This window comes from Nestor notabilis, unplaced genomic scaffold (genome assembly GCF_000696875.1).
Source record: "Nestor notabilis isolate BGI_N333 unplaced genomic scaffold, ASM69687v1 scaffold6995, whole genome shotgun sequence".
NCBI classification, from domain to species: domain Eukaryota; kingdom Metazoa; phylum Chordata; class Aves; order Psittaciformes; family Psittacidae; genus Nestor; species Nestor notabilis.
In genome coordinates this window covers 148532-170787 of record NW_009929742.1, presented here as the reverse complement: position 1 = coordinate 170787, position 22256 = coordinate 148532, and the positions used below count along the sequence as shown (strand labels likewise).

At 42.4% G+C, this 22256-nt stretch overlaps 1 protein-coding gene across 1 annotated transcript in view; it reads left to right on the top strand.

Annotated features, from left to right (window-relative positions):
- HECW1 (HECT, C2 and WW domain containing E3 ubiquitin protein ligase 1) overlaps positions 1-22256 on the top strand; it is a 164978-nt gene that overhangs the window by 4486 nt on the left and 138236 nt on the right. The window contains exon 2 of the mRNA XM_010015131.1: positions 11843-11950. Within this exon, the coding sequence (XP_010013433.1) occupies positions 11843-11950 (108 nt within the window). The remainder of the gene's footprint in view (positions 1-11842; positions 11951-22256) is intronic.

The window sequence follows — 22256 nt, the reverse complement described above, 5'->3', positions numbered from 1 at the left end:
GTGGAGATGTTGAGGGGAGATCAGTTGTCTCTTGGTGACATGGTTTAGTGGTGGGCTTGGCAGTCCTGGGGTAACGGTTGGATTCGATGATCTTGGAGGTCTTTTCCAACCTAGCTGGTTCTGTGATTACTTCAGTGCATTTTAAGATTAGCCATGTTAAGACGGCAGAAAGAATGGGAATTGGGAGAACAAGCCTTTCGGGGTGTCTAAGACATATTGTGCCTTCAGAAGTGGGAATGTTCCTGCTAAGCTTGAACTCTAGAGATGTTCTAACTTCCCCTTATATATATCATGTATCAGCTCTGAGCTATGCAGAGGAACCTCTAAATTCTGTAAGAGCTCACCTGAGATGTGCATGTGCCTCCCCTCAAGAAAACTGTAGTATTGTGAACACCAGAAGTCTTTCAGAAACACATCCACAACCAAAAATACACGTAAGCACTCAAAAAGAGCTCTCTGAGGAATGTGAACATAACACATCTCTGTTGCTGTTTAAAAATCTCTGGAGTTTTCTTGGCAAAAAAGCTATGTGTAAAGAAAATGTACACTGAGGCGGGGAGAGAAGCACAGAACCAAAACAGTTATGAATAATGAAGACACCATGTTTGGTTGTTTTGTTTTTAAAAAATAGGACTCTTGTTTAGTGGCCATTGTGAGACAGATGGAATATCTGCAGTTATTTATCTCAAAGTTTTCTCCTTCCCTGTTACCTCATTTACTATTCGCTACAGTATGAAGACAGATTGATATGGACTGCTGGCAGCTGCCTGTAGATAAAGAGCTATCTTACTGCAGCAGCATTTTAGCTGCTACTGGATTTCCCTTCTGTCATCATCTCCATATCTGATGTAGAGTAGCTAATGAGAAATATTTAAACCAGACTTTTGAAAGGATTGTTTGCTCCAGTGTCTGTGCATGCTGATGCTGGTAATTTATCAGGGCTAACATTATATTCTTCTTAACCACATGCAGTAGGCTTTTTTCTTTCAGCATTTCCTTATGGGAAACAAAACATTATTAAAGGCTGTTTATTAAACGTTTCTTCCTACACAGATCTTGTAGAGTCTGATTTCCTGTCCGTATCTGGCTTTTGACAGAGTAGTTCCTCTCAAATTTATATCAGTTGGAACGTCCTGATCTAATTAGTGACCGAGGTTTAGCTTTAAAATGACGTTTTCCTTCTCTGTTTCAGCTTTTGATGTTATTTCTCTTCCCAAAAGGCAATTTACCATAATCTGACCAAGCTTTTTTTTAAAGCTGTTGGTTAATAGACATTTAAACACTTATTTAAATGCTTTCCAGGTTGATTTTAGGCTTAGAGGGGCCTTACTGCATGTCCCACTGTGGCAAGTGGAAAGAGCTAAATTTTTCCTGCTGTCAGATTTGGATCAGGACTTCTTTGTACAGCTATTTTACCGAACATCCAATGTATACAAGCAGGAAGTGTCACATGTTGCCAGCAGAGATGGAAAATGTTAGAAATGCGCATATAAGGCTAGGAGTTGTGGCTCTCTTTCTGTCTTTGACTGGTTGTTCCATCTCCCTGCTTCAAACACAGCCATCTGTAAAACAAAACACTGCATAGTGTGCCTGCTTAGACTGCATTCTGTTGATGTTTGGGTTGTCATGTCCTGGTTACCCATCTTCCCAGGCCTTTTATGGCCCTTGGGAGAGAACCTCACTCTTGTCTTAGGACTTCCCCTTAGTGGGTCATAGAATCACAGGCTGGTTTGTGTTGGAACGGACCTTAAAGCTCATTCAGTTCTAACCCCCTGCCACGGGCAGGGTCACCTTCCACTACGGCAGGGGGGTCCAAACCCCCGTGTGTCCACTGCGGATGGGGCAGCCACAGCTTCTCTGGGCACCCTGTGCCAGCGCCTCAGCACCCTCACAGGGAAGAACTTCTGCCTCAGAGCTTATCTCAATCTCCCCTCTGTCAGGTTAAAGCCATTCCCCCTTGTCCTGTCACTACAGACCCTTGTTCAAAGCCCCTCTCCAGGTTTCTTGTAGCCCCTTTAGGCACTGGAGCTGCTCTAAGGTGTCCCCTTCAGGAGCCTTCTCTTCTTCAGGCTGCTCCAGAGCTGCTCCAGCCCTCGCAGCATCTCTGTGGTCTCCTCGGGATTCGCTTGAGCAGTTCCACATCCCTCTTGTGTTGAGGGGCCCAGAGCTGGACGCAGGCTGGGGACAGCAGCTGTGTCTGGCTGTGATTGCCTCAGCAAGTTAAGTTTTGTTGAACACCTGCAATTCTGCTCTCTTTGTAATACATCAACAGATGTGCCCAATGGCCAGACAGCTTGCACTAAGCATAGCACCATTTATTTCAGGAACAAAAGGTGTCAGAGGAGCAAACCTGTTTTAAAAAAAGGCAGTAGAAAGCCTGCACAAATGCTGAATGGTGAGGGTATTAGATATCATAGGACTTGGCAGATATATTGGTGCAGTGATATCAGTTCTTTATTCCAGCATGGCTTGCCTTCACCTGACTGCTCGTAGATCCAGCGAGAATGGCTTCTGTTTATCAGGCTGGGTCACTTTTTGCCTTTCCCAGTTCTGTAACTTGTGGACCACTTAAGCCAGGCGAAACCAGGATATGCTGTTCTCAGACCAACCAAGTGAGACTTGAACACAATTAGCTTTTGCCTGTTTAACCCCTTTACAAGCAGAAACAGCCAGCACTTCAGTGCCGGGGTCTCTGAATACTCCCAGTATGTCTGGCTTCTCCCTTTGAGTGCTTCCAAGGTTCATCTCTGTCATTTTTGTGATGTTGATGTTGTTAGTAGCAGTGCACCAAAAAGCTTACACAGTTAGTACAGTGGTGGTGTGCTTTATGGTCTTTTGGGGCAGTCATGATAAAGAAGCCTGTAGGTTACCAATTCTTTTCCTTTAATACCTTTACTATGTCCTAGAGGTGTTTACCGTGTGCCAAAAGATTCCTGTTTTCATTTAGAATATCCATAAAATAACAGCTATGGTATTATGAACTTCTTTCTAAGTGAACAGGTGGAAAAGAGTTTACACTTCAACTGTCATACTGAATATGAGGAGAGGGAGATAAGGTGGACAGGGAATACAGCTGCCTTGTCTTTCTCAGTGATTTCCAGGGTCTTTATGCCCGTGGATAAAACTGCCTCTGTGCTGTTCTGGGCCCATGTTGCTATATAGCCCAGGCTGATAAGGAAGCCAGTAATGATAACTCACTGAAGCATTTCAGAAGAAATCAGCCAGTGGGGGATATTGGTGCACCAAACGTGGGGTTTTGGCCTCAATCCTGCCAAAGCAGCATAATCCATGCAGCACATTCAGTCCATTGACTGGTAGAATCAATCATGACACCAACAGTGGTCAGCACAAAATTCTTAGCAGGATAAGGCTTATAGCAGGCGAATTAGTTCTGTAGAGGTTGTCAAGCTACCCATGTGGATTTTGAAGGTTCAGCGTATGTTTTTCTTCTCTTAGAGTTTTCTAAACCAAACTAAATCATTCCCACTCCTTAGTGTTTGTAACACGCTGTTCATAACATCTGAATATTCCCATGCTGCCCTTCACAACTACTGTAATGGCTGTGTGTGCATTTAGCTTTTGTAATCTTTCTCATCAATTGATCTCTCCACCCCTAAAGGTATTTTTTTCTTCACTGACAATCTTCCAGTTTGTAAGAAGCTTATAATTGAATACCATCTTTCAGATAAAACCACTTCAGATTCTCAGGAGATTCTTTGCACTGTGATGCTTCAGTGCACGTATCTGAGTTGTGTTTGTTTGTTTGTTTGTTTGCTGCTGTATCAGATCACAAACTCCTGTCTGCTCTTAGGTCTTTCTACATTGCTATAAGCCCATTTTTCAAATACTCCAAATTATTTCTCCCCTATTTAATGGGCATTGTTAACCTGGACAAGTGTCATCCTAGTTCACATCTCAGATCTTCCTGTGTCCCTTTATATCATGTCTTTATACTGCCTTGGGCCTGCAGCATCTCTTATCTTCTAGCAGATTTCATGCATGCACTGTTTTCTCCTCATGTTCCAAATTGTGCTGCAATCAATGGGGAAGCTTCCATTGACTGCAAGAACTCTGGAACTGTTGTTATGTTAAAACCAAGCAAACAAAACTCTTCCATGTTGTACCTTACCGCACGTTATGTATCTTTGGTTTTTCAGTATGGCTTGAGGCAGTCTTGATCATCTTTGTTTGGATTCCTCCCTCCCATTTCAGTTCTGCATGTGAGCTGGATGTCATTAATTGTGGAGAGGTTTGTGAAATACGTAGTTGAAGTATAGCTGTGCTGTACTAAAACCCAGATGTGGTCCATGTGCCACGGTGGTGAGAATAAATCTGGAAGTGCAGGAGCTTTAAAGCAAGAACTAGCTGGGACAGGCATAGCTGAAGTAGAAATTGGAGTTATGTAGATAATATCACACTTTTAAGTGTATGCAGAACCAAATGACACCAGTATTATTAAATGGACACCTATCCCACTGCAACCTAACATCTGCTGTGGGTCTTTTAGCCTCCACACAAGCTGTTGTTGCTGAGCCCCAGCTCAACAATTTGCTCTCCTCATTTGTTCTGCCTTTTCAGCAGATTTGTGGTTAATGGAGAGCAATAGGTGAGTGATGGGTTGTGCTGGAGGACAAATCCCAAACACTTTAGCGATACCATAGAAGAATAGGACCCATTGCCACCAGCTCTGATATTAGACAGGGGATCCGTAGTTGCAGGGGAGGAGAGAGAAGGCCTTCAAGTGACAGAGTGCAGGTTCTCAGTGCGGTTAGTTCAAGTGAAAGGAGGATCAGGCAATGAGGGAGGACTGGATCCACAGTTCATCCAGAGCCTTCTGAAAACCCATACTCATATTAGCCTAATTGGGTCTCTGTAATTTGCAGTCTTCTTTGCTTTCCTAATTGGTATTGGTGTCATGAAAGATCAGAATGGTATCTCCGAGCAGTAATTTGGAGAATGCTGAAGTGCTGAAGAGTAATGTTATATATGGCTCTGAAAGTGAGCTGCATGTTCAAAGGTAAAAGTGTTTTGCTGAACGTTTTAACTCCTTGATTTTTGGGAGTGGAGAGCAGGTATCCTTTGGGGTATATGTGTAATTCTTTCTGATGAGGTGGTTCAGGTTTTAAACCCACCATGCCTGCCTTTCCGTGTGCCTGGAACAGATTTACTTAGGACATCATCTTCTGCCCTCAGTGGCCAAGTATTGTTGCAACTTTGCCAACTGTATCCCTGTTTTATGACAGTTTGTGCTCTTTTCTCTCCCTCTATGCTCTTTTATCTCCCTACTTGCTTTTGGTCTTTCTCTTGCCATGTCTTCCTCTCACTGCTATTCTCCACTCATTGTTCACGTTCTCTCCCTCCCAGTTTACTTTTCTTTAGCTGGGTAGGGGATTAATTTTTATGGCATTAACATGGAACCTTTCATGTGCTTGAAACAGAGCACCTGCAGAGCTCTTAGATCAAGGACTGAGCTTTCAGTACCAGGGATGGATTTGGCCCTTGTTTTCCAGAACTCTTCTCCCTAGGAAACTGTAGAAGGAGTGATGCTAACTGCAGTATATTCATTGCCTGCAGCAGAAACTGGCAAATGAATTAACAGTGAAGTTTTGATCCACGTTAGAGCTGGATCTGTAGCTGCTAAAGTCAGTGGAAACATTCCTATTGTCTCCCATATTGAGAGCCATTATTTGTGATATTTATTTATTTACTGTTGTATGTGTGTAAATAAGAAATCAGTATGTTCATCTCTGCACACAGTTCTCATTAATAGCTCCTCTCCTGCAAAACGATGAGCACTTGCACAACTCTTTGGAAGCAGGGTTTCCAAAGGCTAGGTTTTGTAATGCTAAGTTGTTGCAAAAGGAAACCCTGGCATGGCCTGATACAGCTCATTGCAAACTGCGCTTATGAATTTTAAGGGCTGCTGTCATCATTTTCTGTGCTTCAAGTGATAAATTGGGTGGTAAGAGAAGAAACATTAGAAATAGGAAGCTTATGCATGGCTTATACTTGTATTATCTAGCGTAATTTTATGTTATTGATATTCTGTGCTTCATAATGTAGGTTTCCTGTAGCTTTCCATGCAAATTGCAAAACAGATCAACCAGAGCTCAGCCTCTTTGTACAGAAAATGAGTTTTAAAAGCATTCTGCTAACTGTCTTCATATGTCATAACAGTAAGGACGTATTGGCCAAAAGCACTTTTAAATTTCAAGCTAAAGCAGATTTGTTCAGCTGAAGACTATATGTCCTTCTGTAATTTCAGGAGTACAACATTTCTTATTCATAAGGGATCAAGACGTAAAATGTAGCTTCTATTTTTACAGCATAATTGCATTAAGGTTATAGAAAGCAAGTGTTGTAATATGGGGTGCTAAATCAAATTAGTGATGGATGAGAGGCTGGAATAGTGTTCCAAGTTCAGACGCCTATGTGACATTGTGCTCCTGTTTCATGTTAATTACTTGCTTCTTTGAAGGTAGCCCAGGTTGTTCTCAATTTTGTAGTTGTTATTCTTGGAGAAGTTGGAAAGACAGGCTGTTCATGTGTATCAGCAAGTTACTGTTTGAGAAAGGGGAGTAGGTTTTCCATTTCTGCCTCTTTAAGTAAAACCAAACTGACCAAAAGGGTCGCTCAGCTATTTGTACTTGGAACACCATCGGTCCTTCTGAGGAAGATCTAATTGACTATTTGTTTACTTCTCTGTGGGAATTTCAGGCAAGTTTTCAAATACCGAGGTCCTGTCTGCTTAGTGTAGGCTGCTGACAGCACTTGAAGTGCCCATTATGGTTTTTACAGATCTTTTTGAGAGTTGGCCTTTATCAGCATTTCCCTATTTCCTCTGAAGAACAGTGTGTTTTTTGTCAATTGGTCATTGTCCTTCATCTGAAAGATAACTTTCTTTGGTGGTCGTGGTTCTTTATCTCTCTCTATATATAGTTCTTGTGAAGTATATTGGGATTGCTCAGCATGGAATTGATAGCACAGAATATTTTTAGCAGTAAAAGGCTATGCTTGGAGGTATCTGGTTTGGTGAGGACAAGCAGTCTGTCGGAATTGCTGCTGGTTCCCAAAGCCCTTGTTAATGTTTGGCTCTAGCATGCCTCTGGCTGCTGCTCAGGCCCCAGCTTCCTGGCGCCTGGTCGTGCATCACCTTCTCCCCTGAGGTTTCCTCTAGAGACTGTGCTGGATGCAGGAGGCCTCACGGCTCCTGCTCCTGGCCCAGCACAGCATTGCAGGTCTGCAGCTGCCTTCCCTCTCACTGGCAAGAGGCAGCTGGCACCTCTGTGTGCCCCAGAACAGGGGAAGCAGAGAGCAGTGTCTGCTGGCTCCCTGACTTAGATGCCCTCAGCATCCCTGTCTCCAGCTCCAGGACCAGCTGATGATGTTCAAAGGGCAGCACATTCCGAATACTCCCTCATTTGATACTTTGCTTAATTAGTTAGTTTCTTGCCATCCAGGGAAATGAAGCCACAGATTTGAGAGCTATCACAAAGTGTTTGCTTTTTGGTCAAGCAGGACCAAACCCAGGCTATGCAATGGATTGCCAGCTATGCAGGAGCTAGTTTAAAGGTTAATCTCATTTCAAAAATAGAGGGAGGAAGATGCATTACAATGCTTCATTGGAAAAATGTCAAAAGCCATTAGCTGCTGGCTGAAATACATGAAAGGGAGCAGCATTAACTCTGTTCTTCCTTTTATGTGGAGGTGAAATGAAGCATTTCACCACTTACCTTTGGGAATTAAGATGCAACATGTTTTTAAGGTCAGTTCCTTTGTTATAGGGATTCTCAGTAGAAACATGAAATAATGTCTCTTTTCATTTGCACATACTCATTCTCTTCAACATACCATATTGTCCATTCATTTACATACGGCATGAATGCTGATAAATATATGTACAGACATACGCACATGTATGTAGTATGCTGAAAAGCTTTGTATTTCACATGCACAATTTTCTTTGTCAGTGTGCTACATGCATCATGTCCATGTTCAGGGAATAGCATGCCTGGAATAGAATCACCTGCCAACTAAAACAGGTTGATCAGGCACATTCACACATTCCAAGCTACTGACGAATTTGAACTACTGCTATCTCTAACATGCCAAGGGATATTTCTTATCTTTCACTTTCCAAAAACACATACCTTCAAAAACTGGAAGAGAAAGACTTCCCTTTTGGACCTGCATGTGTTTTTCTAGAGCTAAAATTCTTCTGGCTTAAAAATCCCAACTAATGTAAATTTCTACTGTTCTAAAACTAAGTTTTAGTTCTTTGGAAAGAGGGAAGTACCTAGCTTCTCAGAAAAGACTGACAGGGCTTACATCTGGCTATGGAAAGGATCTACATACTGGGTTTCTAAATAATGACATTTGTAAATAGGTTTTATTTACAAAGATGTTTTTATACTTAAAGGCTCCGCTGCTCCTACTTGGGGTGAGCTGCATATTGCAGAGCTCCATGAACTCCTATTAAAATATCCTTTCTACTGCTTGAGCCTGTATTTCATCAGTGGCTGCTCTCCATAAACTGTGTGCACATGACTAGCTCCATGTGTGTGCATCCCTTCCCTGATGTGCTTTGTGACCTGACCTTTTGCTCTGGACTCTGTCCTTCCTGCATACCCCATCTCTCACCTCCGTGTACAGGTGCTACTCAGTGGGAGCAGCTTATTCCAGCTCTCCCATGGTCTTGCCTGCCAGCTAACCTTCTCAGTAACCATAGAGCAGCTTGCTTACCCCTTCCCTTCTGGAGTCTTCTACCTTGGGCATGCAGATGGAGAGTGGTCCTTTTTCTCAGCCTGGTTTTCCAGGTTTCCTGCATGTTACCAACAAAAAGTAGGAAGGGGCTTCCTGCAGCCATCCCCGCTGGCTCAGCTTGCAATAGGGACGTGATTTGGTTTGGGTATGGGCATATATTGACATCACTGTCAGATGGAGAGATTGCATGATGCAGAGTTCATGCTGCCTTTGTGCCAGCTGTGGGAAGCAGGCAACAGCTGATGCAGTGGAAGTGCCAGCTGGACCCACAGATACTACCTATGAACACAGCGTTCTAAATCGGATTATGGAATCCTCTGTGCCACTAAGCTCTGACCTAAAATGTTGTGATTTCTTAAGCAAGGCTATCTAGTCTACCTCAGTGAAGCCACCTTAAGCGTGTTACTTTATTAACAATATATCTTGAGGAACAGTAATTACCCATACATCTTAATAACATGGCAGGCACTGGAGCATCTCCAGCAGCTTACAGAGACTAAATAGGACAAATAAACTTCACTGGTGATAAAACCAGAGCAGCAGCATGCCTGAACTGAGGGATGTCCTCTCTGAGGATGAGGGGCCGGGCAGGGTTCCCAGGCTCCAGCTCAGTGCATTGTTGCAGTATATGCTCACATTTAAGTATAAAGGGTTTTCCCTGCTAAGGCAAAAGAGACAGCTCATAGATTTAAATCTCCTGGTGTGTTTATATATGTGTTCCTACTTCCACAGATTGATGTGGGTAATTCTGGATAATCTATATCCAGGATGGTCCTTTACTAAAGGTAGTCATTAGTGAGCCAAAGCTCTGAGAGCAATGATGTATACTTATCTGCCCTTTTATATATATATAATTCGTCATTTACAAGAAGACACAGCCAGACACAACTTACAGAGGAGGAACAGAAATCATAGCAGCGGATTTTACCGTTGAAAGGTTACCAGAGATGTACTATGTGAATGTGCTGAAAGAATTCCACTTGAGGGGCAGGTGAGAGAGGAGTTCGAGAGGGGCAGTCATGAGGGGAGAGGAGGTTGGCCATGAGGGGTGAGGGGAGATGTTGAGGGGTGGCTGTGAGGGGTAGGGGTGGCAGCTGTGCAGAGTAGGCCACTGTGGGGGGTAGATGAGGGGTGACTGTGAGTGGAGATGTTGAGGGGAGATCAGTTTGCTCTTGGTGACATGGTTTAGTGGTGGGCTTGGCAGTCCTGGGGTAACGGTTGGATTCAATGATCTTGGAGGTCTTTTCCAACCTAGTTGATTCTATGATTCTATTCTATTCTATGAAACAGCTGGTGAAATAATTACTGACAACTAGGAAGTCAGCAAAGGGAAAACATATTGTAGTATTGTAGATAGCATTGCCATTTATAATTATCCACTGCAATCATTAATGACATCTTTAACAGGATTTCTGTTGTAAATCCCTCAAGAGTGTGGCACTGAAGAGTTCAGTGTTGGGAGCCCACTTGCCTTGCTCCTTTGGGAGCACAGCTGTGTAAAACCAACAGGACAACATTGGCATCTGCTTACTGCTTTACTCATTCAGTGAAAGAGTAGTTTCCTTCGATTTAGAAGTCTGCTTTGTTTAACATCTGTGTGTGTTTATATATATTTAATATTATGCGTCTTTGAGTTTCTTGGCTTTGTTCATTGGGCTGCCTGTTCCTCTTTGCAGTCCTCAGGCACAGTGTCCTTTGTTCCATGGCTTCATCTTTGTCTTCTCGTTGACCTATGTGATAACAAAGCGAGTGAGTGCTTCGTAGTGTTTACATTTAACATATTTTCATCTCAGATTGAGCGGTTCGCATTTTTCCTCAGCTTTTAGGGCAACTAATAATTGATGTAATCACCTTCAGAACCGAGCCTCAGCACCCACCCACCCAGGGTTGTTTCCGTAGCAAGGTTGAGCTGGTTAAAGAGCACTTGTACAAATCTCTGTTAAAATTAAAAGTCCTCATTGCTGAGAGGAGGGAATCCAGGAGGTTGGTCTCCACAGGTAGAGGCCACAGCCCTTTGGTGCGAAATCCATTTCGTGCCCTGGAGCCGGAGCAGTGTGAGGGTCACTGCCTCAGCCCTTCAGTTTGCCACCATTTTGGGCTCCCACGGGCCGCTGCTGTGAGCCCTGCTCCCTTCTGACAGGCTGTAAATGTCTCCTCACGTCTATTCTGGCTTTGCTTTGTATTTAGTGATGATCAAACCCAACTGCTGGCCTGGTATGGTGGCAATATGTGCATTTCTGTTTGCTTGAAGGCCCCAGTGCTCAGCAAGCAGGGCGCTGGGGCTGCAGCGCGGTCTCACTGGCTGGTTTTTAAGCTGTTGGATAAAGAATCCCCTCCGTGGCCTGGGAAGGGGAAGATGTGTTTGCTCATGTCTACACCATGTAGGGCTTGCGGATTGGTCTGAAAAGGGCTTGCAGGGCACGTGCTTCCTCAGCCTTGGTTTGGAAGGATTTTGTAGAGATTATTCACTTCTGTAGATGACTCCCTCACTCTGAAGGTCGGTTCGGTAGTCTGGCAGCTGCGGGGTGTCTCGACATGCTGCGAGGGGACAGCATTTTGCTGTCAGTCGTTTGGTTTTGGAGGCCAAGAGCTGAAGGCATGCAGTGGGTAGGATATGAGTATCCTCCGCTGTACACTGCAAGAAGTAACCTCATCCCTTGAGATATGAGTGAATATAGTACAGATGCCTACATCTGTTTTCTGTGGGGTTTTTACAAGGGAAGAGTCGGTGCAAAGGTTGGGGGGGGAGATAGTTTTTGCTCCCATTCTCTCTCTTACAGCTAGATAATTATGTTTAATTAGGCAGAGGTTCATCCATGCCCAGATAGATGTTTTGAGAGTTTTGTAGTGATGTATTTTTTTAATGTTTCATTTCAGAAAAAGCTGTGACTTTTAAGAAGAGCTGCACTTTGTAAAGATATAAAGGAGTGAAAAAGCTAATCTCTCCACATGTGGTGCCAAGCTATCTAGCAGCTCTAGTATGCTCTGTCAAGCCAAAGGCTTATTTTTAGCCTGATTCTCTGCTATTATAGATGTTGTCGTAACGGGTGCTTGATGAGACTGTTTTCTTTGTTTACAGATGAGGTCTTGTCCGAAAACTTTTTGGACTACAAGAACCGTGGTGTCAATGGCTCTCACCGTGGTCAGATTATCTGGAAGATTGATGCCAGCTCATACTTTGTGGAACGTAAGTTCCTGCTGTGGTATAATTCAGTCACTTCACAAAGATAATTGGACTGCTTAAGTTCTTATGGTTTTATGCCCTGTATGTCCCTTAGGAGAGGCCAAAAATGTTACCAAAATCTGAGTGTATTGAGAGGAACTGAAACATTTTATGGAGTAGAAAACTCTGGTTTCTGCAAGCAAATAAATTTTGTGGATGTTGACTTATTTACATTTTCTTAACACAGTTATGAATAAGTGTTTTAATCCATTTGCTGTTATTTGAACTATATCTTTAGTGATCACCTGCATTAACTTTAGTATGGTATTAAGGAAAAGAGGAACCTGGGCATAATCTCAGGAAGTTTCACACTGATTTTTAATGGGAAAACTTCATGGTGTATCTGACTTCCACCAGATTTGGGTGGATTCAGAGGTAAAAAGGGTCAAGTTCTAATCATCATGTAGACTGATAAAAGTTTAACAATACATTGTTGCAGCAAGGTACACTGTTTTCAAATTAATTCTTCCTCATTACATTCTTATATTACCCAAGGCAGCTGATGCAATGCAGTGTTAACTCTTTTCCACCCCCTTAGCAATCAAAATACAGAAACACTGAATTTGCTTCTGCAAAGTACCACGTACCTTGTACAGCAATTTAGTATTTCCAGGCTGGGCTGTCTCACGTCCTGGACCACAGAGAACATGACCATTCAAGTCCTTCCTCTTTTCAGAGAGTTACCATGTGTTAGTGTGAATGGAATTCCCGGTCATCTTAGAGAACAGAAATTGGGTACTAAAAGACTGGGCTGAGACCTACAGCGAAACGTCTGTGGTGAAAGAGCTACATGTGTCCTTAGGGAGGAGTTAAGCACAGAGAAGCCTGGTATAGAACAGTTTCAGTTCTTCAGCTGTACTGAATGTTTCTAATGATCTACCTTAGCCTGCTGGGCAAAATTCAGCAGTTTTGTAAACGCAAGGCAGGCTGCAGGTCTGAACTGGTATATCTGAACTGCCTGAAGTTGAGAGCAATGAACAGAATCTTTAATATAACCCAAATTCTAAAGGATTTGGAAAGGGTCTGAGTTACACTTGATTTGATTAATCTATGCCTTTGACCTCAAGTATCTGGTACCAGCAAAGATGCTACCTGCAGACATTTTACAGATACTCAGTCCTAGAAACAGGTTATCTCTTTGCAGTCTGAAGCATTGCCGATGGTCTATCATTCCTAGCACTGAGTTAAATTGTGAATGTTGTTCTAAAGAATTAAGGGAGCTGCTGAAATGTCTATAGGACAGAAAGATGCTTATATCTTTCTTTTCTTTTTTTTTTTTAAATACATTTATGGGAAATTGTTTAATATATAAGAACATTGGGTTTAGTTATCCTGGTTTTGGGGCAGAAATACATCATCTAGTTCCAACCCCTTGCCACAGTCAAGTAAATAAAGTTATTACTTATTTTCTGTATTTTTCATCTGGAGGCATATATAATGTGTTTGGGAGTATTTTGTTCAAAAGGCTTAATGTTCCCCAATTAGTTATCTTTTCTTTCCTGCATTTTTGAGAATTAACAAGCAAATGAAGTATGACAATAACTGTGTAACCTGTAGTCATTATACATAAACCCACCACTTAGGTACTTAACGGAATACTGATATCTAATCCCTGTAGATAGTAATTTGCATGCAATAGTCTGGGACCTGGAACTGAAGTAAGTAAAGGGAAAAGTGACTGGAAGTTTTCTTCATGGTGGCAGATTATCACAACAAAAATCATCTGTTGGATGTAGTTGTAATGATAATTACTGGCAAAAAAATGTCAACCTGGAGACAGAAATTCTGCACATGCTGCTGTTTTGGGCAGAGGAAATTGGCAATATTGTGAGAGATTTGTACAAGTGCATCAGGAGTGGAGCACACAAAGGAAAACATGACAAGAAATTGAAACCATTTTTTTTGTGTTAACTGCACTTCTTGTACCTTTATAAAACTCAAATTGTGCAATTTCAGATGCTTTTCTATTGTTTAAGCTGTACTTCACAGTATTCTCTGTGGATTGACCAGTCTGAGTCATTAAGAGTTACTTTTTCAGATATATTTAAAATCTCAGTAGGTTAAAGAAAATGCTTTTTGTGTGGTAGGTCAGTGACAGTGCAAACCAGTTTTCTCTTTTTGAAACATGCTTCTTTCTTTTGGGGGTATTTGGGCAATATATATGTGGCTTTTGAATATGCTGATAGCCTAAGGCTGTCTAGAGAGCCCCATTGCTTTTGAAAACGAAGTTCATTCCCTAACCCATACCCATATAGCATTTTCAGATACCACAGAATTTATGTTTCTTTTAGTGATCTACTTTTTCCCCTTGCAAAGGACTAATACTTTTCCCAGAGTGGTGCATACCTTTCCACTTTGCATATCACAAACTTAGAACATAATGTTGCCAGACAGATAATGTAATTGGTGTGAGGCAGTGAGGGAATTGCTTCCAAATTTTACAGAATAGTACTCACCTCCTATTAGTACCCAGCAAAAAAAAGCCTTAACAGCTGCAGAGGCAATGTTGCACTATGGCCAATTGTGTATTTCTGCAATTTATGGTTTTATGATAGCCAGTGGTAAACAGTAACCATCCACTGTGACCATTAAATGGTTGTGGTTTGGGAGAGGAAGGAGGGAAGGGAGCCTACCTGCCACTGGGGATGTAAACTTTGTGTTAAGGCTTGGAGGGCACTGCAGTGAACAAACCAGCCTCTAATAGGTTTTCCAGGAAAGTAAACTTGCTCTGCTTCGCTGCATTTTCTGGCACACTTTTTTGGCTTATATACCAATCCAGAGAGAGAGTGTGCAAGAGACCATTTCTCTGAGGTGAGATACAGCATTGTCCTGTAAGCATGGTATCAAAGTAGCATATCCTTAAAACGTTGAGAAAAGTTTTGACATGATTCAGAATTGCACTAAAATTAGCCAAATACCTGGGAACCCTGCTAATCTACTGGCCTTCATGTAGATTGTTTTACCTTTTCCAAGTGTAACCAGTCTCCTGGGTGGCACATTTACCTGTAAACTTATGCAGCAGTTGTTTGTTATATTTGTTGCTGGCAGTGTTCAAGGCCAGGTTGGACACAGGGGCTTGGAGCAACCTGCTCTAGTGGAAGGTGTCCCTGCCCATGGCAGGGGGTTGGAACTGGATGATCTCTAAGGTCCCTTCCAACAAAAACTATTCTGTGAATCTGTGGTTGTTATTGATACCAAAGATGGATGCTGGGCCTTGCAGAGAGCAGAAATTAGAGTTCTTTATTCCCATTGACCAGTAGGAAAATAATGGTAAAGAAAGAATGCAACTAAAGTCAGAGGTCTGAGAGATCCTGGTACATCTGCAGGTAGAGGGCATATGTTCCAGTCAATATGTGCCATATGTGCGTGTGTTTATGGACTGTGTACAGAAATATCCCTCAAACTGACAGGCAGTAAGCCCTTTCATCTGGGGCTCTCTAGAAAACCCATCTTCTGCATTGCTTTAGGAAGCTGATATAAAGGCCAGCTTCAAAGTATGAATAATGGAAGGATGTTGTAGCCTCCAATGTTCCCAAATAAATAAGGCACAGTCATATCAACAAGAGCTTTAATAAAGCTGGAGTATTTGTAAAGTTTTCTTTTTTCTGGACAGGCTGTTGACGAGTCCAGCCCACTAAAATGATTTCCTGTCTCCTTCTGTGTTACCCCAGTATCTCTCAAATCACATGCACTTGAAGACTTGAGGGGAGAAAACAGAGGTAAGGCTGTTGAAGTCCATCCTGCTGTACCTTAGAGCAGATTAGGGTATGCTGCATGACTTCAACCTTCAGGAGACCCCAGATAGTAAAAATGGAAGCAGCACAGAAGTATCTTCAACAGTGTGAAAACTGTTCAGCAGAATGGTTAAAGGTGTCAGAATAAAAACAGATATGAAGCCCATAGGAGAGACTTGTGCTCCAAAAGATGCATCTACTGCTTGTCTTTCTCCCAAGGAAGACATACTGTACTTTGAGATTCTTTCTCTTCATCTCCTAGCACATGCAGTGGTCTTACTGGGGCTTTCTGTTTATCTTCCACACTGCACACAGTTGCAAAATTTCTTTTCCTTTTCCTCAGGAGACGAAATAATCCTGGCAGAATATTGTAGTTCAATATTCATGTTTGAGCCAGGCTTAGCTTTGGGAAGAGAAGCACAGGCTGAGCCTGGATGAAGGCATTTTGCAGTTCAGGGCTGTTGAGGTTCTTCAAGAACCCTTTGCTTTGGATCCTTTAATCAGACTTTTAATTTAGCATTTGTTGCATTTCATTAGCTTTTCTCTTACAAAGTCTTTCTGTGCCAGGATTGTCAGCAGCAACCTAAACAGAAGCATAGGTCAATCCACACAAGGCATTAGACAGCTATTTCTCAGCTCCCTACATGCTTGTACTGTGGTAGACATATCTGTGAATCAGATTGTTCTCCATCTTCCTCTCCCTTTCCACAATTTGGTTTGACACTTGGACATATTTTGTTTGTGTTGCGGAGATGGGGGCTGTTTATTCTTTCCCACACAGAGGAGAAGATGTTTGTGTTGCAGGGTGCATGCTTGGTGACACCATACTGGGAGAGCCTGGCTGGTCCCCACACTATCTGCTCTCTGCTTTTCATGGCAATGCTTAAAGAAATTGCAAAAAATCTCTGCTTGCACAAAGCTGAGACTGAAGTGGGAGCTCTGACAGGTTGGTAATGGGAATTTCAGAAAGCTCTCTCAGGGTGAAGTGGAAAGCTTTAAATGCGAAATAATGCCTGATCTTAGGAATGCTGAAGTCAGAGCAAGTCTGTCTTCACTAAGCCATAGTTCCCAGTCACAGAGACCACAGCTTACATGGTCTCTTCTCAGCTATTTAACGCTAAGCAAGCATGGATGTTGTATCAGTGCATCAGAGACTGGCCAGCATCTCATTCCCACAGCAATGGTCAAGAAGTTGTGGTAACATTTAAATGAAGTTTTAGTGCTAATTACCCTGAGCTTTGCGGTGTTTGGGCCCTGGTTTGGACACACAGATCTACTCGTGTTTGGGAACTTCCAAACTTTATTAGTTGCCTCTTTTTTCATTACAGTAGTGCCTAGTATCTCACATGAAGAGTAGATCTTCCTTTCTGTCTGAACTACTAAGATAGCTTCTGTCCTAAAAAGCTAAGGCCAGATTTTTGAAGGTATCAGTTCAGTGCAAATGTTTGAGAGTGAGGCTTCAGTTTTGAGAGACAAGATATTTTAAAAGGTGAAAGGTGGAAACAGAGGCACAGAGTGAAGAAAGTGACTTGCCAGTGCATGGATACAACTGCAGATAAGACTTCAGCATCCATACTCCCTGCCGAGTGTCTCATCTAGTAATGTTAGTCCACTGGTCTGTTTGCAGTCCTATTGGGAACTGTTTTAAAGTTGTAGCTAGAAACTAAACATGCCCTACTGTATGGTATGTTCCTCCTGTTGTTCTTTAAGGAACAGTTTCCGAAAGCTCTTCTGCTGGAAAGTGGAGAGGGGTTTGTGTAGGGCTCTTGTATCTTTATCAAACTTGGAAAGAGACTCAGAAAAGGTGGTAATGAAGGAACCAGGGTTTTTCCTCTCATTTCTCTTCCATTTTTCATTTTTAAGCCAGCTGTGGGCACGCTGGATCTGCTTGTTGCTTTCTTTCCCAGACATTGTCAGGTCGAGTGACAGCAGTAACTTCCCTTGCAGCCCAACAGCCTGACTCTTGCCTGGCTGAGCCTCTACGTAGGATAGGATAAGATTTGTGGCATCACCTCGCTGGCTGAACGTAAGACTGACACAACTGGTTCCAGCTTTGTTAATTCTCTGCAGCTTGGCTCGTCTCACAGATGGAGGCAGAAGGGCCCTTTCCTGTTCTTCTTCATTTATCACGTTGTTTTCTTCATCCCCTTTATTGTTGTTTTTGGGTTTGGTTTTTTTTTTTGCACACACCTGCTCAGCTCCTTATTTGACTGTATCTCCTCACTTGGGAGATTTGGGAGGCACAGGAAGTTCTGTTGTGACTTTTTGGGAGCCACTGGCCTTCTTCCAGGCTTGTTTGATCTTAAGGTAAGGGTAAAGTTCACAGAGAGTTCACTTTTTCCAAGCAGGAGCTTGTTCCTTAACACCATTTACAGGAAACAGGTAAGGATTGGGGAAGTAGCTAGTAATGCTTCCAGTGCCAGGAGACTGGAAAGATACTATGTGGTCCTTTCAGCAGTTCCTGCTTGCATCTGTCAAGAGCTGGGAACTCATGGCTCTCCATGCTCCAGTATTAAAATTTGTGGTCAGCTATTATTTTTGATCTGGTCTGTACCATCCCTCTTCTTCAAATCCCACTCAAGGTGCCAGGTAGGGTCTACATCCTTCAGCACTTCTGGAATCACTTGATCATATAGTTGTTCCTGAGGATAGAGTAGTTTAAGTAGAAGCCATCAGACCACTCTGTACATGGCAGTGTGCCGTGGGAAATGGAACATCTTCAGTTTGGGTCTGGGGGAGTCTAACTGTAGGTGTCAAAGTTTGAAAGTACAGGCTCACATAAGTGTTCATTTTGCCCTTCCCGTCATGTCAGCAGTGTCCTCAGACATGTTGTACTTGCTTTAGATTCAGAACTCCTGTGCATCTAATGTGTTTTCCACTTTAGCTTTGGTATCACTCAGGATACCATAATGCATATTACACACTTGAGGAAATGGAAGTTCCTCAAGTCTGGTAGTGTGGGTAGTAGCTGTATTTTTCTCATCTAACTCAGCATTTGATAAATGTATGAGCAGATACCTATTGTTTTGCTGCTTTGAACTTTGGGTGTTAGTATTCTGCACAACAGGTGCTGAAGTCACATCATTTATTTTAATGGATCAGTATAACTTAGATAATATTGGTTTGTGATTGATAATCTTTCTACTATTGACAGTAAGAGATTACAGTGTCATGTTTTACTCACAAATCAGTCTTTTTGACTGTTAAATGCTTCTGGAAAGTTTGTTTGGATAGTGCTGTCTAGGGATTTGGTGGAATTGCCCTGGAAGATAGATCCCCTCTCTTTGCTCCGTTACGTGGGGGCCCCCTGTGCTCTCCCCTGGCATACTTCCACTGTTTCTCAAGCTGCAGCCAGCCAAGCTAGTCCCCACTGAGTTCAGTAAGAATTGCTTGCGTGCAACCCCTGCGGGCCATCAGGCCCAGCACCTTTCATGTACAACCATGTACAGAGAGCCAAGGTGCAGACTTTGGCCCAAGTGATTTTATTGTTGTAGAAAACCAGAACACAAATGAAGTGGGAATAAGAAGGTGCTGTGATTGGAGGGGTATCAGCCCACGCATCAAAAGGTCATGTTTACTCCAAAAGAGTGGTAAGGTACTGAGCCTTGTTTTGGTTTTCTTCTTAAATAATAACAATAAAATGTACTGTATTCAGGCTTTTATAATTAAGGATGTAAGTTCAGTCCATAGATACAAAATTATTCAGGAGACAAGGAGGCTGCCTTGTTGGTGTCAGATCTCAGCACCATCAAACTTGAGCATTTCTGATGGAGGGCATAGGCTTCCCAAGGATGTGGGTCTCTGAGTAAAGGCTATGTTGCATCAAGGGCTTGCCTGAGAGAGCAAATTCAGCAGGCAGTTTAGTGACCAAGCCCATCACTAGTTTAAAGGTCCCAAAGAATAGAGCAGAGTCAATCATTTACCATTTCTAATTTTGGGGAATTTTATGGATTTTTTTATAACCCTGTTAAAGCACACTGTGAAAGTCATTAATCAAAACAGAACTCGGAGCCTATGTATTCAACAAAACATCTTTCTTAGTTTATGGAGGCAGTGAGTTTGCTTCACACCTACAAGAAAGCCTTTTATGCCTCTCTGAAGTAGTAAAGCATCTGAAGGGCTTTACTGTCCGATGTGGCACAGGAAAATCTCAGTATAAAGGGGTATAAATCCCTTCATATAATACAGAAAATTGGTTGGAACCCTCCTATATCAATGTCTGGTTTCAGCCAGCCACTATTTCATGCCTTGTAGTAGTTATGGCAACATTTATCCAACTCAAAAAGTGGTGTTTAGACGATTTTATTAGATATAAAAACTTGTGTGACCTTCATTGAGGAAGGCCAAATTGTATCAGTGGTGTAGTGCTGTAGTAACTTAACCTGCTTCTGGAAAAATGTGCGTAGGATGCAGGAAGCCTTTTGATAATGGCCTTTTTTTGCTGACTAGCTGGTGAGTCCAGCCCTGTTGTCATGTCAACTCCTAGTCCAGGGTTTCCTGCTATAGGACTGCAAGATCTTAGGAACACCAGTTATATCCAGAGTAGGTTTACTCGAAGAGCAGGAGGTCAGCAGGGATGAATTCCTGTCTCCCTGCAGGGTTCAAACACTTTTGCCCAGCAGAACCATCCTTGCAAGGTCCTTGATACTGGTAATGAGATCTTGAGAGCCTCAGCCCAATAGTTTTTTTATACTTCCAAGCTATTCTCAAACCCTCTCAGTACTTCCAATGTACCCAATTAGTAGCAGATATCATTTCCTCTCATATCTCACTGCTAATATCTTTTTATAAAGAAAAAAAAAACAACCTGGAAAACAGATACTTTTGCTTTAATTGTTTATTAATTAAATTTTCATAATGATGCTTCTTTCTGACCTTCCCCTTTCATTGAATTATCTGTGCTAATTTCATTAAGCGTTCTCCCTTTCAAAGTCATTCCTGCCTATGGATTTTTTTCTATCTTCTTTGCCAAAAACAGCTGTGACAGTGAGACCTCTAGGAGTAGGCAGCAGTGTTTATTGCAGACTTTTTCTTGGCAGCAGAGCCTTTGTGCCTGGTGGTACTTGCTCACTTCTGAAGCAGTAGGAAGCAGAGATGTGGAGAGGTGACATGTTTACATGCTGTCTAGACTCATTCTTGAGACTGAGAGCTATAGGTCTGATTGCTTCTCACTCCAGGGCCATTTTGAGGCAGTTTTCTATGATTGGACTGCGTTAATACTGATAATCTTGTTTCCTCTTAATGACCCCTTCACAGTGTAAGACAGACACAAGTATGATGGTTCAGTGATCTTTGGTTGGGTTGTCTGATCCAACGGCCAGCTCAGGGCAGGTCTGGTTAGAGCGGGTTGCTCTAGACACTGTCCAATTAAAAGTTCTGAGACAAGGGGTAATGGGTTTAAACTTAAACAGGGGTTGTTCAGGTTAGATACAAGGAAGCAGCTCTTCCCTGTGAGGGTGCTGAGGCACTGGCACAGGTTGCCCAGAGAAGCTGTGGCTGCCTCATCCCTGGCAGTGTTCAAGGCCAGGTTGGACTGGGCTTTGGGCAACATGGTCTAGTGTGAGGTGTCCCTATTCATGGCAGGGGGATTGGAACTGGATGATCTTAAGATCTTTTCCAACCCAAACCAGTCTGTGATTCTATGGAGTTTCCTTCTGGACAGTTTGTTCCAGTGTTTTACTACCCTCATTGTGATTTTTGTTTTCTTACACCTAATCAGAAAATAATGATGTAACCTAAATGTAAATGCATCTCGAGCCTCAAATATACAAGTGGTCCAAGTCTTATTTCATTCTCAATGATGAGCTTTCTCTGTGCCTTTCCATTTTATTTTTTTCCTGACCCATTTCTTTTACATGGTTGGGATACCTTTCAAGTCCAAGAATAATTTCCATTCATTAGAAGATCTAAAAAGGAAATATTAAACCTAACTTTTTAAAAATATATCAAGGGGAAAATAATCTTACAAATACGCCACACACAGATACCAGGAATGGATTTTTTTTTTACTTATTTATTTTTAAGGAAACTAGAAGAAACAAAATCAGTGTAGTGCATGGCTGCTATACTGCAAGCATGAGGTGTAACTGGGATTACAAACAAGATCGGCAGTGTCTCAGTTCAGTCTCAGTTTGTCCTCCTCCTAAGTTGCTATTTATCCAAGCTGCTGAGCAGCACTTCCTGAGGGTGAGATTGCTTTATAACCTGGCAGCTCCGGGTTCCTCTGGAGATCCCTGGGGACCCACACAAACTGGTGTGTGATTAACCCCCATGGATTGTCAGGCAGCACTTGAATAGCAGCTTTACCACACCAAAAAGCAGTATGCCTGCAGTGGCTTACGTTAGTCTGCTTCATTGCTAAACAAGATTTAAGGACAGAAGAGTATCTTTCTTTAGAATACAAGCACATTACTAAGGTTTTGCTTTTAAACAAGGAATTCTCCTTAAGTTTCTCATTTATAGTAGTTAACATTTATTTCTCACTTCTGATACTGTACAGTTTCTGTTACCTTAAAGACCTCCAAGAAGTGCATTTT